Source organism: Oryx dammah, unplaced genomic scaffold (genome assembly GCF_014754425.2).
Source record: "Oryx dammah isolate SB20612 unplaced genomic scaffold, SCBI_Odam_1.1 HiC_scaffold_28, whole genome shotgun sequence".
Classification (NCBI taxonomy): Eukaryota; Metazoa; Chordata; class Mammalia; order Artiodactyla; family Bovidae; genus Oryx; species Oryx dammah.
This window is the reverse complement of record NW_024070212.1, coordinates 104,455,021-104,470,900: the sequence shown is the minus strand read 5'-3', so window position 1 is coordinate 104,470,900 and position 15,880 is coordinate 104,455,021. Positions and strand designations below refer to the sequence as shown.

General features: G+C 40.8%; 2 protein-coding genes across 11 annotated transcripts in view; both read left to right on the top strand.

The window, feature by feature from the left end:
* The window catches only part of KIAA0754 (KIAA0754 ortholog), an 8,719-nt gene extending 7,255 nt beyond the window's left edge, over nt 1-1,464 (top strand). The window contains 1 exon segment of the mRNA XM_040229887.1: nt 1-1,464. This exon segment is cut by the window's left edge and continues 9 nt beyond it. Coding sequence (XP_040085821.1) covers nt 1-424 — 424 coding nt within the window. The 3' untranslated portion in view covers nt 425-1,464.
* The window catches only part of MACF1 (microtubule actin crosslinking factor 1), a 336,445-nt gene that overhangs the window by 273,505 nt on the left and 47,060 nt on the right, over nt 1-15,880 (top strand). For 5 of the 10 annotated variants that reach the window (XM_040231602.1, XM_040231601.1, XM_040231593.1 and 2 more), the window contains 7 exons: nt 7,836-7,997; nt 8,156-8,326; nt 8,965-9,131; nt 12,744-12,903; nt 13,243-13,569; nt 14,723-14,807; nt 15,297-15,538. In XM_040231602.1, the coding sequence (XP_040087536.1) occupies nt 7,836-7,997; nt 8,156-8,326; nt 8,965-9,131; nt 12,744-12,903; nt 13,243-13,569; nt 14,723-14,807; nt 15,297-15,538 (1,314 nt within the window). The remainder of the gene's footprint in view (nt 1-7,835; nt 7,998-8,155; nt 8,327-8,964; nt 9,132-12,743; nt 12,904-13,242; nt 13,570-14,722; nt 14,808-15,296; nt 15,539-15,880) is intronic. The other 5 variants (XM_040231599.1, XM_040231600.1, XM_040231598.1 and 2 more) reach the window with 1 other exon arrangement.

Below are 15,880 nucleotides of genomic sequence, written 5' to 3'. Positions count from 1 at the left end.
CCCAGAGCAGTCTGCCACCCCAGCTGGTGCAGTGCCCACCCCAGAGGCGCTTGCAGCCCCAGCTGCTGCACTGTCTGCTCCAGAGGACTCTGATACCCCAGCTGTTAAAGTGTTCACCCCAGAGGAGCCTCCTGATGCAGCTGCTGCAGTGCCAGCTGTGGAAGAAGTGTTCCTTGTTGGCGCACCCTTCCTGGGAGATACTCCCCATGCTGACTCAGTGCCTGTCTCAGAAGGGACTCCTATTCTAGAAGAGGCTTCCCTTGCTGGAATGCCGATCCAGGAGGAGCTTGATTCCCCAGCATTTGGAGTAAAAGAGGTGACTGGCACAGTGCTGCATGGGAAAGTGCCTCTGGCTGCAGTTGATGGATTAAATTCAAATGAGGTAATTGTTGCTCATTTTGTTAGGGCAGGATGTGGAGAGTAAAGTGAGATTTGCAAGTTCTGTGACTTGATGGTGATTAGAAAGGGAACAGATAATTCTTTGGTTCTCTTATGAATGCCTGAGTTTTTCTGGCCTTTTTTGGTCTTTTTATTGAATTTATGGGGGAAATGTGTCTTTCATCTGCTGAAAGACTTTATAATTTAAACTTTTTCTATTTGGTATATAAGCAAAGCTCAAGGAAAACAGGGATGTAAACAGTTTTGCCTTTAATTTTGGAAAAGATTATTAGCGGGAAAGGGTGATTCTGCTTTTGAAATTTACAGTAAGCATGTTCTTTCCTAAATCAAGAGGCTGCTTATTCATTGGTGATGTTTGCAGTCAGGTAGAAGCTAGAGTATATATGCACTTTGGATTGAGACCTGGGATACTTTTAACCACTCTGAGACAGTTAAATTTCCTGAGGCTCCAGTTGCCTCATTTGTTAAGGCAGAAGAACCCTGAGAGGGCTGTGAGGATAAAATGAGATCATCCATTCAAAGCACCAAACACAGAAGATTTGAGTCATTGTCAATATGCTTCCCCTTTCAAATAGATAATGTTGGTTAACTGAAAGAATTCACCAAAGCAGGTTGGGTGAAAGCCATATATGGATGTGTGAATAGCAGTTTTTAAATACAAATGTGTGTTTTTAAATACAAATGTGTATTTTTAAAGCCTGAAAAAGGCACGGTAATGATTATGAAGAAGGTATTTTAGTAATCTTGTCAGTCTTTGTGTTCGGAAACAAGTCACTTTTCTTTCCCTGGACCTCTTGTTTCTTACTCTATGAAATTAGGAAATTGGGCTAATGTGCTCCTAGGTCTCATAGCTCCAAGATTTTGAAATCCTCACGTTAAAGAACATAAAGTGTTGTGAACCCTATTCCCAAGATTCCTATCCTTTAGCGTTTCGTAATCAAAGGATTTCAAGAGTGGGAGCTCTCTGCACTTTACTGTCCTGGTGTCATTTGGTCACTGATAAGGAGAGAAGGGAAGGAAAATTATGACCAACCTAGATAGTATATTGAAAAGCAGAGATATTACTTTGCCAACAAAAGTCCGTCTAGTCAAGGCTATGGTTTTTCCGGTGGTCATGTATGGATGTGAGAGTTGGACTGTGAAGAAAGCTGAGCGCCGAAGAATTGATACTTTTGAACTGTGGTGCTGGAGAAGACTCTTACGAGTCCCTTGGACTACAAGGAGATCCAACCAGTCCATCTTAAAGGAGACCATCCCAGGTGTTCATTGGAAGGACTGATGCTGAGGCTGAAACTCCAATACTTTGGCCACCTCATGCGAAGAGTTGACTGATTGGAAAAGACTGATGCTGAGAGGGATTGGGGGCAGGAGAAGAAGGGGGTAACAGAGGATGAGATGGCTGGATGGCATCACTGACTCGATGGACGTGAGTTTGAGTAAACTCTAGGAGTTGGTGATGGACAGGGAGGCCTGGCGTACTGTGATTCATGGGGTCGCAAGAAATCAGACATGACTGAGTGACTGAACTGAAGGAGGGAAGGAGTTAGAAGTTTAATCAGATATAGTCAGTGGTACCTGAGTGCCAAGGTGGTTTTAATTTTGCACCATCTCCAGGACCCAAAACAGTGCCTTCCCTGTAGTATGCATTCCTGTTGACCAAGTGGATGAATGTTAATCTCCTGACTATCCATAGATGCTGCAAGAAAGTTGGGTTCACCTCCATTGCAGAACCTTTCAAGGAAGCCTTAGTCAGCTAGGACCAATTAAACATGCAGCTGCCAGCAAGGAAAGATGATTTTGATGGCAGGCTAGAAGCCGTCTACTTTGCCACAGGTTTTCCACTTAGCTGTGTGGCGGTGGTGTCACCTGGACTTCACAATTATTTTGTAATGGAACACCCCATCAAATTAGAGTGCATCACCTTTCAGATTGATGGATTTGATCCACTTTTCTCAGTTTTACTGAATTTGGGATTGACACCAAGATCCCAGCATCCTATGCAAAGTCACCAGCATTCTTGATTACACAGACTATTTCTAGTATAAAGCCTGCAGCAATAGTCGATTTCATTATAAAGAGCCAGTCAAATCTACATAAAGGAAAAATATTCAGAGAAACTCTTAAGTCAGTCTCTGGGATCTCTGGTAGTCTGGCAGCTACATGAGGTAGTCATTTTATGAAATATTGGCTAGTAAAAATGACAGGAGAAACAAATAATAGCCCAGCTGCAAAATCTGTGATTTAGAATGAATTGCTTTAGATCCTCTTTGTGTGTATGTATAATGTTCACATGTGTACATGGTTAAAATAGATATAACCATTCTAATCACAATCACCAGGTTTGGTAAAAGAAAGAAAAGCCAGAACTCGTTTGCTATTTCCATAGTGGGATCCTACGTCTTCTAAGAGCAATCTGTGGTTTTTTAAGCCTTCTTCTCATGTGTAGACTTCCTTAGACTTATTTCCAGTCACTGGTTCAATGAAGAAAACAACCATTTGTATAAAATAGTGGTCCTATAAAATTAAGAATTTGCCAACGAAGTTTTTAAGCAAAAATTGGGGAGCCTCACAATCTCGGTTCAACACTTGAATCCTCAGCCAGTCAACAGAACTTTTATGGATTTATTTGCTTTCTCTAACACTGTTTCTCTACAAGGATTCATCCATTTACTGGATAACTACTGATCGTGTACCCAGTACTCTGTGCTGGGTACTGGAGCTTCTGCAGTAAATAGAGTTGGCATGGTCCCTGCTCTTGTGGAACTTACAGCGTAGCAGGGGAGGCAGCAAGCGTGTTAAGTTGCTACAGTCCTGTCTGACTCTGCAACCCTGTGGACTGTAGCCCATTGGGCTCCTCTGTCCATGGGATTCTCCAGGCAAGAATACTAGAGTGGGTTGCTGTGCCCTCCTCCAAGGAATCTTCCAGACTCAGGGGTCAAACCAGCATCTCCTTCATTGCAGGTAGATTCTCTGCCATTGAGCCACTGGAGAAGCCCAGGGGAGGCAGAATTTAAGCAAAAATGATACAAATATATGGTTATGCTGCTGCTGCTGCTAAGTCACCTCAGTCGTGTCCAACTCTGTGCAACCCCATAGACAGCAGCCCACCAGGCTCCCCTGTCCCTGGGATTCTCCAGGCAAGAACACTAGAGTGGGTTGCCATTTCCTTCTCCAATGCATGAAGGTGAAAAGTGAAAGTGAAGTTGCTCAGTCGTGTCCGACTCTTAGCGACCCTATGGACTGCAGCCCACCAGGCTCCTCCGTCCATGGGATTTTCCAGACGAGTACTGGAGAAGGGTGCCATTGCCTTCTCCATATATGGTTATAAATAGTGGCAAATGCTTTGAATAAAAAAAGTTATGATTAGAAACATTAGGGGTATTTAATTTCAGTTGTCGTGTCAAGGAAACAGTTTTAAAACTATAACCTGAAGGATAAATAGAAGTTACTTAGTCAAAGAGCATTCTGGACAAAGGAAATGGAAACTGGAAAGAGCTTGCCATGTTAAAACCAAAAGAGAGCCAAGTGACCGGACCACAGTAAGCAGGGTTTCCAGAAGAGTGTCTTGCAGTGAACCTAGAAAGGTAGGAAGGGGCCAGATGATGCAGGGGCTGAGAAAGAAATCCTCAAGGATCTCTACCTTAAAAGCCATAGGCAAGTATTGAAAGATTGAAGTAGGGGGGTGAAATTATTTTGTTTACATTTTTTAAGGATGACTCAGCTTAAAGATAGAGAAAGCTGGTTCACATTGACAAAAAAAATTTTCAACATTATTTGGGTTTATAAATTTCAGATTTCTTTTGTCATATTTTGATAGTTTATATTATAATTGACATGGAATTCAGAAAACAGAATGATTTGCAACTTTAAAAAATCACACTGGCTACTATGTTTAGGATGGATCGTAGGGGATCAAGGAGAGAGGCCTGCCCAGTTACAGTTGTCTGGGTGGCTTGGATGGAGTCAGTGGATTTGAAGACAGTTGGATGGATCTGAGACATAGTTTAGGGGCAGAATCAGTAAGACCTGATAATGGTTTTCATGTTGGGGGGTAGTGAGGGGAAGTTATCAAGGATGGCTTCTAGGTTCTGATTTGCATCATTGAGTGGATGGGTGGATGGATGTTGGAGGGTGGAGGAAACAAAAAGTACCTATTGAACTGAGAAGGCATTTTGAGACCAAAAAAAGAAGGCAGGCAGCTCCATATAATCAATGGATCTGTTTATTATGGAGTAACTTACTCTCAGGCTTCCCTGGTGTCTCAGCAGTTAAGAATCCGCCTGCCGAAGCAGGAGATGTGAGTCGGGAGGATCCCCTCAAGAAGGAAATGACTGCCCACTCCAGTATTCTTGCCTGGAAAATCCCATGGACAGAGTAGCCTGGTGGGCTACAGTGCATGGGGTCACAAGAGGGTCAGACACAACTGAGCAACCAAACAACAGCAACTTACTCTCAGGGTAGCATCAGGCAGACTAAAACCCAGATGCATTTGCAGCTGCACTCCAGCATCATGGGGGCAACTGGGACAGTTCTGCAGTTAACCTAGAGGGTGGGGGCTGGTGCTTGGGAAAAGGACTTGCATTCCTAAGGCAAGATTTATGAATGGGTTCTGCTCTATGAGACTACGAATATACATCAGCAAAGCTTTTCATTGTTTGGGGACTAACAGAGCATAGGGGCTACCTGGTCCTGATGATTATTAAACAGTATCTATTATCTACAAAGCCCTTGACAACGGAGAAGTGATTTACTGTACAGTACAGTCCTCGGTGGGGTCAGCAGAAGGACAGGAGAAACTCTAAGGGCCCGAGATGGTGTCAGCTAGGCTCACAGTGGGGCCAGTAGAGAATTGCTCAGGGAAGAGCAGCGTTGGGGGAGAGGAAATTAGCAGGTTTACTGTTCAACTTTGGAATGGTGTATGGCAATATTAAGGAAAATAGTTGGATATTTAGATTTGAAATTCAATATATATATATAATTTTTAGAGTAATAAGCGTTTATTATGGTAAGGAATGCCATAGGAATGGGTAGAATTGCCTTTAGGGGAGTGTAGATTGAGAAAAGGGCTCAGGACTGGCATCCTACCCTTATCTCTGCCCCTCTAAGGCTAACATTTGGAGATCTAGAAGAGAAAGAGAAGTGCGCGAAGGATATCAAAAAAGGATCAGTCAGGATGAAAGCTGGGAGAATGTGGTATTACTATAGGTAAAAGTGTTTTAAGAAGTTCTTTGGGAAATTTTCTGTTTTATGTCCCTGTTGCATCTTACAGCCATGCAATAATTTTTACTAGTGTTCTGCTCTGGGAAATGTCTGCCAGCACTGGTTAGTAACACGGCCCAGTCCATGTGCCACGAAATACTAAGGAGTAGGAATTTTAATACATCTAAAAGCACAAGTTTTGCAAAACAGCTTTATTTGGGAATTAAGAGAAAGGAGCAAGTGTTTTCAGATTTATTTTCTTTAACATTCTGTTCACTTGTGTTCACTATAAATATTTAAAGAGTACTAGTATATAGAGGCATTTTCATATATTTTTAAACTTCTGGGGAAAAAAAAATGCAAATACCCATTCCCTGTCAATCCATAGAGTGGACATGGGAACTGAAGAAATCTCAAATACGTTATGTGAAATGTTCACGAGCAAAGTAAATCCAAATTTTAAGAAAAGAATTGGCTCTATTATATGGAAGAGATTATCAAGCTACTTAAATTATGTTTTTACTTTTCTGTATGATTTACACTGATACCAGTAGAGCTTCTTGCCAAGATGGAGGTATTCTCTGTTGCCCAGTACATTAGACCCTTAGCCACACATGGCCTTTGACCCCATGAAATGAGGCTAGTGGGGTGGAGGAACTGAATTTCTAGTTAACTAGCCACACGTAACTGTTGGCTGCCATATTGGACGACACAGGAAAAATTACGTATCAGTCACAGCATGAGACAGGACTTGATTGCTGGGTAAATGGAGGCTCTTCGGTGTGGACTGGACACCTTCCCTCTGTACTTCAGGCATTTCTGCTCCCTTCACCTTTCCAGCCCCTCCCACAGCCATGTTGGTTTTTCCCCTCTGCTCTGATTGTTCTTCAGTGAAAGCACGTTTAATACCAAGTGGAATCATAGCACTTGCTTTCTCCAGGAACCATGTTATTGGAGTAACTTAGTTGAACTGCTATGTAGAGTTGCCTAACAAAATATGGTGTAATCAAATTGTAGTATAAAACGAAGCCCACTGGTAATTACCTTTCTAACCTTCCTTTCTCAGTGTTCCCTGGGGCCTTTCCTCCTTGTGACTCACTTGTTCAGCCACAGACCATTCTTTCTAGAATCAGTTTCCTAATCCTAGTGTGATCTGTGGTCTCACATAGGCCCAAATTAGTCTTACCCAAACTTATAATTTTCTTTTGCATTTATTTTTGTCCTCTTGCATTCTTCAGCTTTCATTGATTCCCCTGTCTCCCTGAGCTTGAAGGAACTTTATGTGGAAGAAAAATGAATGGAAATAAATCTAGACTAGTGGAATGTGGCCGATTTTATCCTCCAACAATTGAGAGAAATCTGATCTTAGGGACAAATATTTATTTCATTTTTTTCCCTTAATACCATTGGAATGGAGAAGTACTGTTCTCTCTGTTTCCTTTTATAAATTTCTAAGTAATAATGGACCTTGACTGCATTAGAAAGAAACACTCACATTGCTTGTTACACTTGTTTACCGTTATAAAATTCCATTGTTTCATGGTAAACGTGGATATATAGTATCACTGTTTTTGAAATATTTTATGTATATCTGAGTCTTGCTTAAAATATGTCCGAAGTTGTTAAGGACATCTCCCTATAATACTGGCCCACTTCCCTTTGTAATCAGAGGAATACTACTTCAAGATTATTGGCTGTTTGTGGTCTGTGGCCTTGGAACAGAATGGAATTAAATGGCCACAGGGGTATTAAGCTATGAGGTTGGGATTCTTCACACCATTAATGTGTTTTGGTTAATTATTAGTCCTAGTCAGAGAAAAGCATTGCATGTATCATGGTTGGTTAAAGCTATTCCCCAGGGTATTTTTAATCTTAAGTACTAGTCATTTGGTATCACCCTTCCCATTTAGGATTGATAATGCATCACACTTTCATGGTATCTTGAGGCTGATGCTTCTTTATTCTCAAGAGCTTTTTGCATTAAAAAATTAACAACAGAAACAAACCATGAGTCATGGTTTAAATGCCTAAGTAGTGCCATAACTCTTAGTAATTGTTTGTCCATAGGAGAATGTTTTGAAATGTGAAACCACATTCTTATTTGATACTTCCTCTACAAGTGGCTTGTTTTATTTTGTTACCCGCTAGCCCTCCTTTGTTAAAGCATGCCTCCCCCAAGAATAACCAGTCACTGTCATGCCTATAGATTAAATCTTCTTTGGCTTACAATTATCTAGATGTTTCAGAAAGAACAGGTGGATCCTCTGCAGATGAAACTGCAACAGGTGAACGGACTTGGCCAGGGCTTGATTCAGAGTGCCGGAAAAAACTGTGATGTACAGGGTTTGGAACATGACATGGAAGAAATCAACGCTCGGTGGAACACACTAAATAAAAAGGTGAGTGAACGGAGGGCATAGAAAAAAGATATGGCAATTTCAGGTTTCCATGGCACCTGAATGCAAATAAAACTTTAGTAGTTCCAACCTGGAGTTACGAAAAGGGATGAGAAGTCATTTCAGAACTCTCCCCTTTCTCCTCCGTATCTGTGAAACAGGTTGCACAAAGAATCGCACAACTGCAAGAGGCTTTGTTGCATTGTGGGAAGTTCCAAGATGCCTTGGAGCCATTGCTCAGCTGGTTGGCAGACACTGAGGAGCTCATAGCCAATCAGAAGCCTCCATCTGCTGAGTATAAAGTGGTGAAAGCCCAGATCCAAGAACAGAAGGTAAGTGAGAACGTTGGGGCAGTGAACTGTAACAGCCGAAGGGCATGACAGACAACACAATTTGCTTATGGTTTCAGGAGCACAGTTAGGAGTGTAGTAGAATCCTAACCTACCTTGTGTGATCCAGAAAAGAAAGATGGAAATTGATTTTCATCACCTTTGTAATCTCCTAGTTTACCATGCCATATGTTGAACTGAGCAGTTTTGCTTGTTCACTTATCCTGTTTCAGTGTTTGTCACCACTTTATCTTAAAAGATTTTGAGTGTTTTTAGGGTCGGCAATATTCTAAATAATGTTGTATATCATGTATAAGGTTCTCTCTGGTTCCCCGCCCCCTTGGTTTAATTTCCACTTCAGTGCCTTTGTCTCTTGGTTCAAATTAAATTCCTTTTCAGTCACATAATGACAGTCACTGCTCCATTTAAAAACCTGAGTGTAGGAAAAGTTTATATGAGTGGTAGGAATTATATCTCATGTTTTTGCCTCAGGTTGAGGAAAAAAAAAAACAAACTTCCCTGTTCAATTAAACTTAGGGCTCGGTGAGGTGAGGTTTTTGGATTTTGTATGTTTTCCTTGTTTCGGATTTTAAAGTGACCCTATGTTATCATTTTTCATTCTCTTTAAACATGTACATCAGTTGCTCCAGAGGCTACTAGATGATCGAAAGGCCACAGTAGACATGCTTCAAGCAGAAGGAGGCAGAATAGCACAGTCAGCTGAGCTGGCTGATAGAGAGAAGATCACTGGACAGCTGGAGAGTCTTGAAAGTAGATGGACTGGACTACTCAGCAAGGCAACAGCCAGGTAAAGCCAAGGGGTTTTTGAGAGAGAAGTCAGAGACGGTTTTTGACTCGTGTCACTGAGATGCTGTAAAAGCCCCTGGATGACGCTCATGGAGCTCCAGAGGTGCTTAACAGCTTTTATCTTGAAGAGGGATAAGTTTTTAGAGATAATCCGCATAACCAGAGTGACTCTCAGGAAATGAGCCTCAGCTCTTCCTTCAGTTTCTAAGAGCTGGGAGACTCATTGCTCTGTGGTGGTGCTCAGTTGCAATATCATCATATCATGCTTCCAAATGATAGACGTGGACTCCTACAATCCAGCCAAGTAATTTTCTGAGTTTTGGAAACAGATTTCTCTTTTTTCCCCATTAATATTTATCAGTAATGTTTCTGATTCTTGGAATTGAAAAGTATCATGTTTCTTTTCTGTTAACTTATCCCAGTATTAAGGGATCTAGGAGCTAGCCTGTGGTTCTATTAAATGAGCCTTCAAGAGTTGCATGGACTGTCTTCACCAAAAGCTGCAGGCAGGCAGTGTACTTCTCTCCTCCACGGAGGTGCTTCCTCTCTGTTTCCATAGCTATCAGTTCGTCCAGTGTCACTTGAGCTTAATAAGTCACACTGGGTCTTTACTTTCAGCTGGTACTGTTCCCAGTTTTAAAAGTAAATGATAATGAATCAGAAATGAGTATGAGAGTCATAGAGTTGATCACTTATTATTTAGGTAGCTATGGGTAGTCTAGAGGTAACCCCCTTTTCAGTCTCTTTACCTGTTCATGGCTGGCTTGTTTCTCATCTGAGCTACGAAGTATTTACTTGCCCATGTTAGTAGGAGAAACAAAGAATTCAACTTACTTTCATTTCCAAATTGCACTGCTTTTTTTCTTCTCTCTTTCCATCCATTTCCAGTAAATAGTACCATTGACCCTCCAGCTACCTGGATTTAAAACCTCAGCCTCATTTTCTTTTTATCATTTTTTCCCTCCCCTGCTTTGTGTCCCATATCTATCAGGATACTAAATTCTGTCTATTTTATGTCTACAGTATCTTTCCTCTCAGTCCATTTCTCTGATTCCAACTCACTTGCCTCAGTTCATGACTTACGAACTCTCACTTGGGCTCATTCCCATGAGGTAGCTCACCTGAGGGCAGCCTCCTAACTAGCTAACCATAACCACTCTACTGCTGTTTCCCCTCAGGCCTTCCCTCTGCACAGTCAGAGACATCTAATGACTGCCTGTTGCCTATAAAATAGTCTCATTAGCGCACCATTCAAAGGAGGCCCTAACCCACCTTTCTTCAGTTCAGTTCAGTCACTCAGTTGTGTCCGACTCTTTGCGACCCCATGAACCACAGCATGCCAGGCCTCCCTGTCCATCACCAATTCCCGGAGCCTACCCAAACCCATGTCCATCGAGTCGGTGATACCATCCAGCCATCTCATCCTCTGTCGTCTCCTTCTCCTCCTGCCCTCAATCTTTCCCAGCATCAGGGTCTTTTCCAGTGAGTCAGCTCTTCGCATGAGGTGGCCAAAGTATTGGAGTTTCAGCTTCAACATCAGTCCTTCCAATGAACACCCAGGACTGATGTCCTTTAGGATGGACTGGTTGGATCTCCTTGCGGTCCAAGGGACTCTCGAGAGTCTTCTAGTTTCTGCTGTTCTCATTCTTTACGGTCAGAGTAACCCATGTTCGGTTCTTCAGTGTCTTCGGTCAGTTTCCGAGTTCTGTCTTTGCTGATGGTGTTCCATCTTCTGTGAAAGACTTTTGTTCATCTCCCCTGCTTTTATGAAGCTTTTCTTTATTCCCAAGCATAGAATAGTTTCATCTTCCTCTTAACTGCCCTAACTCTTCATGTGTACCTTGTGTTATGGTCATTATTTTATGTGCTTACCTCCTAGGTCCTTAAGCTCACTAAAGTCATGATTGTTCCTAATGTATCTATTTATGAATCTTTCCTTCTACCCTGCTTGCTTCCATGTTCCGAACACAGTTTCTGGACCAGTGTTTTAAAGAGAAATACCAAGAGCAGCATCATTTGTTAAGGCATCGTAAAGAATTCTGTTTAGGTTTTTCAATATTGTATTTTTGATGCCTCCAAATTATTTTAGCTCTTCTCTTTTCTACCCCAAATCCTGTTACAGTGATTTCTTCAGATTTTCAGATCCTGGAATCATAGATGAGTCAGAAAGATCTAACAGGCCAGGACAGTTCTTTAAGAATTAAATTTTTTAAATTTAAAATTTGGAAAAAAATAGACACATGTATATGTATAACTGAATCACTTTGCTGTAAACCTGAAACACTAATAAAACTAACATTAATTTTATTAATCAGAGTACTCCAATATAAAATATAAAAATGTTTTTAAAAGTTTAAAGCACAAAGAATAAAATCTTTAAGCAGGTCATTAACCAATGAAAATAAACCACCAAGCAATTTATTTAAGATTATATTTTATGTTTTAGTTGTATTGATTGAAGATGTAGTTTGAAGGTTGACATAAACTAAGAAAGGAAATTCTGTACTTTATGTTGACATTTAAAAATAGCATCTAGAAATACATTTTTCTTTACACTCAAGCATCACATTTCCAGATAATTCAAATGGCAGGTCTTTATATTAAATCATTTATTATTAATATGTTTGTCCAGAGTACCCAGCATAGGACCTGACACAAAGCAGATGTTTAGTAAAGATTTACTGAAATATAAGTACTTCCCATCACCCAGGCCCTTTTCAGATAACATAGCGCTTAGTCTGATCTTAATGGTCCAGAGTCATCGTTATGGCCTTTGATTATTATTCTGTGTGCTAATATAGTTCTATGGTTGTTTTTGTATCTTTTGTTTATTAGGCTGCCTTCAGCATTCAGGCTTCCCCTCTCCTTTGTAGTTGGCTGATTTTAATCTATAGGGTATTTGAAATCCACACTTAGTATGGATGTTATGTTAAATAAGATTTAAGATTCAAGATTCCAGTTATAAAGTACATAGTTATTTTGGGTGCTATTTGCCTTAGCAAATTCAGCTAGTTTGAGGTTTGGTTTTTTTTTTGCCTTAAGTTAGAATTCAAAGTTATGCTCTGAGGCTTGAAATTACTAGAAGCCTGACTGATTTAGGGGCGATAGGAAGGAAGTTCTTGTTCATAGCTTAGTCTACTTGTGCTCTTCAAATGCTGTCTTTTCTCTTCATCATAAGTGAAGGTAGCAGTGACAGGGAAAAGAGAAATGAAGACTGATCGATTTTCTACTCCTTTAAACATTATTTTGGTCACATGTATGGAGGATGCACATGCTACATCCCATAGGAGAAAGAGTAGAAGGTCTGATTCTAATTCTCACTGTACCATTGCTACCCTGTGGGCGACCTGGACAGATCTTTCTTTAAGCCTTCAGGCTTGGTTTTCTCTTTTTATAATAGTGGCATAATGATGCCTATCTTTCGAGGTCGTGACAGAACCTAAATAAGGTACTGCAAGCCTTTAAAACAGCAAAGTGCTGTTTCTTGTGTGTTCTGTTTGCTATTGATATTTCAAATGTGCCTGGTTAAGACTGGTCTTTTACTGAATATAGTACTGTTAACAGTTTTAATGTGACTTTTTGCCTGAGCAGCTTGTTCTATATATTCGTGTAGGCAGAAACAGCTGGAAGATATCCTGGTTCTGGCCAAACAATTCCATGAGACAGCTGAGCCTATTTCTGACTTCTTATCTGTCACAGAGAAAAAACTCGCCAACTCAGAACCTGTGGGCACCCAGACTGCTAAAATACAGCAGCAGATCATTCGGCACAAGGTAGGAAGTAGTTATGGTAAATGAAAACACAAAACTGGAACCAGAAATCCTAGAAAACATCCTGCAGCATTCTAAGAGATGTATTTTGGTTTTTTTTTTTTAAATAAGTTTAGCTTAAAATATGCTCCACTTATTAATTGGACTAGTCACATTCTTCAAGTAAAAACAGAATTGGACTTATAGGCTACCATCAGAAAAAACAGCTTTTTGTTTTCTGTTTTTATGTTATTTTTACCCTTCCATAGGTACTATTTATTATATCATTTGTGATTCATTGTCTCACGTTTACTTTTCATTTATTTTGTTTCTGTTATTCATTTTTTCCATCTGGATTTCCAGGCTCTGGAGGAAGAAATAGAAAGCCATGCAGCAGATGTGCACCAGGCAGTCACAGTTGGGCAGTCCCTCTCCTCCCTGACGAGTCCTGCAGAGCAGGCTGTGCTGTCAGAAAGGCTAGACTCGTTGCAGGCCCGATTCAATGAGATTCAAGACCGGTGCTGTCGGAAAGCAGCCCTGCTTGAACAAGCCCTGTCTAATGCTAGGCTTTTCGGGGAGGATGAGGTGGAGGTGCTCAACTGGCTGGCCGAGGTTGAGGACAAGCTCAGTTCAGTGTTCGTAAAGGATTACAGACAGGATGTCCTCGAGAAGCAGCATGCTGACCACCTGGTATTCATGCTTTCCATTCTTATTGGTTATGTTACTGAGTTATTTTGTCATTTTAATTCATGTTTGTCTTCATTTCTCTCTCTCTCTCCCCCCTTTTTTTTTATTCCAGACATTTCAAATTTATTTTATACACAAGTGCTTAGTTATAGACTTATTGCTAAGGACTAATCTATTTTTTGATGAGTCCATGGAAATACTTATACTTAACAAACTGAATCATTAATTCTAGAAGGTGATCCAGAGTGTAATCAGGGGCCATCTCAATTCCAGCTCATGTTTTACATCACTCTGGAATGTATCATTCAGCTACCACTTGAGCAGTTATGCAGAGGAGTATGTACTTTAACAAAGTGTTAGTCACTCAGTCATGTCCAACGCTCTGCAACCCCATGGCCTGTAGCCTGCCAGACTCCTCTGTCGATAGAATTCTCCAGGCAAGAATACTAGAGTGGGTTGCCATTTCCTCCTCCAGGGGATCTTCCTGACCCAGGGATCAAACCCAGGCCTCCTGCATTGCAAGCAGATTCTTTACCATCTGAGCCATCAGGGATGCCCAAAACTTTAAGAAAACCAGATTACTTAACAGTGCTCAGCATTTGATCATATAGTGGTAACTTTTTAAATGTTTCTAGAATTTATATGCTCGAAGTGCAGGCATTCTGGGTCATCTTAGTAGAAAGAACAATTTGCCCTTTTTGTTTTGTTTTTATGGAATTTCTTTGGAAATGGTAGATTCTTCTACTTCATTGACTTCAGATATTGAGAATTTTTAACTAGGATTCTAATTTAAGTTGGCCTGTTATTGCTGATTTTCTTTTTTTGAACTTTATGCCTTATCCTTTGTTTTGGACATAGTAGACATTTTTGCTGAATTCTGCTTCTGCCTTTCTTGGGTTCAGGTTTGTACCAATAGGTTAGTAAAGTGGATTAAGTCCTAAATCTCTTCTCATCAAAGGAAGGCTTGCCTATAAGTATCTGATTTCATTGTTTTGAGTAATTAAAGGGGTAACCAAAGAGAAAACGAAGGAATCAAATATCTCATGTTTAAACTGATATTCATCTCCTTATTTTAAATTTGGTCTCTTAAGGGTCTCACATTTCTTCCACTTTGTTGTGTCATAGTTTTAGGATTAATGGTGTTCTTTCCTTTCAGGCTTTAAATGAAGAAATTGTTAACAGAAAGAAGAATGTAGATCAAGCTATTAAAAACGGTCAGGCTCTTCTGAAACAAACCACAGGTACTTTCAAAAGTGCATCTCTTAGCGCCTGGTCATACATTAATCAGCACTCTGCACTAGCCACTTCTCTTTGTAGATGGGAGGGGTGTAATACTCACTGATTGTATTATCATGTGCTTCCTGGTGATTGGGGCTTGGGTTTCTATTTCCTGCTAAATCTTTTATTGAAACACTATATTGTCTCAGATCTGGTTATAGATGAAAACTCTCCCTGCCCTCCAATATGTTGAATACCAGCATTTACTGAAAGATGCCGAAAGTGTCTAGAAAAACCTGCAGTCAAACTCAGATCCTAATAATCTCAGAAGTCATTTCTTTTATTGATTGAAGGTTTCTTTCCCACTTCCCTTGGTGTGGGACGCTAGGTGAAGTCACTGCCACAGGGAGAGAGCGTCCATAAAAGTTAAGCTCTGACTTGAATAAAGAGAGGTTAAAAGGGCTCCCTTGTAGCCTATTAGACACGAATAAACTGTGTGCTGTCTCCCACAGGTGAAGAGGTATTGCTCATTCAAGAGAAGCTGGATGGCATAAAGACTCGCTATGCAGACATCACAGTCACTAGCTCCAAGGCTCTCAGAACCTTAGAGCAAGCCCGGCAGCTGGCCACCAAGTTCCAGTCTACGTATGAGGAACTTACTGGGTGGCTGAGGGAGGTAGAGGAGGAGCTGGCAGCCAGCGGAGGACAGTCCCCCACAGGGGAACAAATACCCCAGTTTCAGCAGAGACAGAAGGTGAGCTGACATCCCACACTGTAAAGGGAAAGAATTTTTCTCTTAGAATCCTGAAGTTCAAATTCTTGAGTTTTACACCATCTGTCTTTACCTGAAATCTAAACCGAAAATTTCTGTCTGTCTTGTTTTCTGTTTATTCGTGGAAAATAAGTTTTGACATAAGGACAGGCCTATATAAGAGCATTTATCATGGTCTGAAGAAGAAAAAAGATTGATTCTGAACACCCTAGGAAGCTTGCTTCATATGGAACGTTTTAGAACTTACTGTCACAGCTCACTCTCTAAAAGAGTACATCTCACAGTCGTCTCTCATTCTCCTGACTTCCTGTCACAGCTCACTCT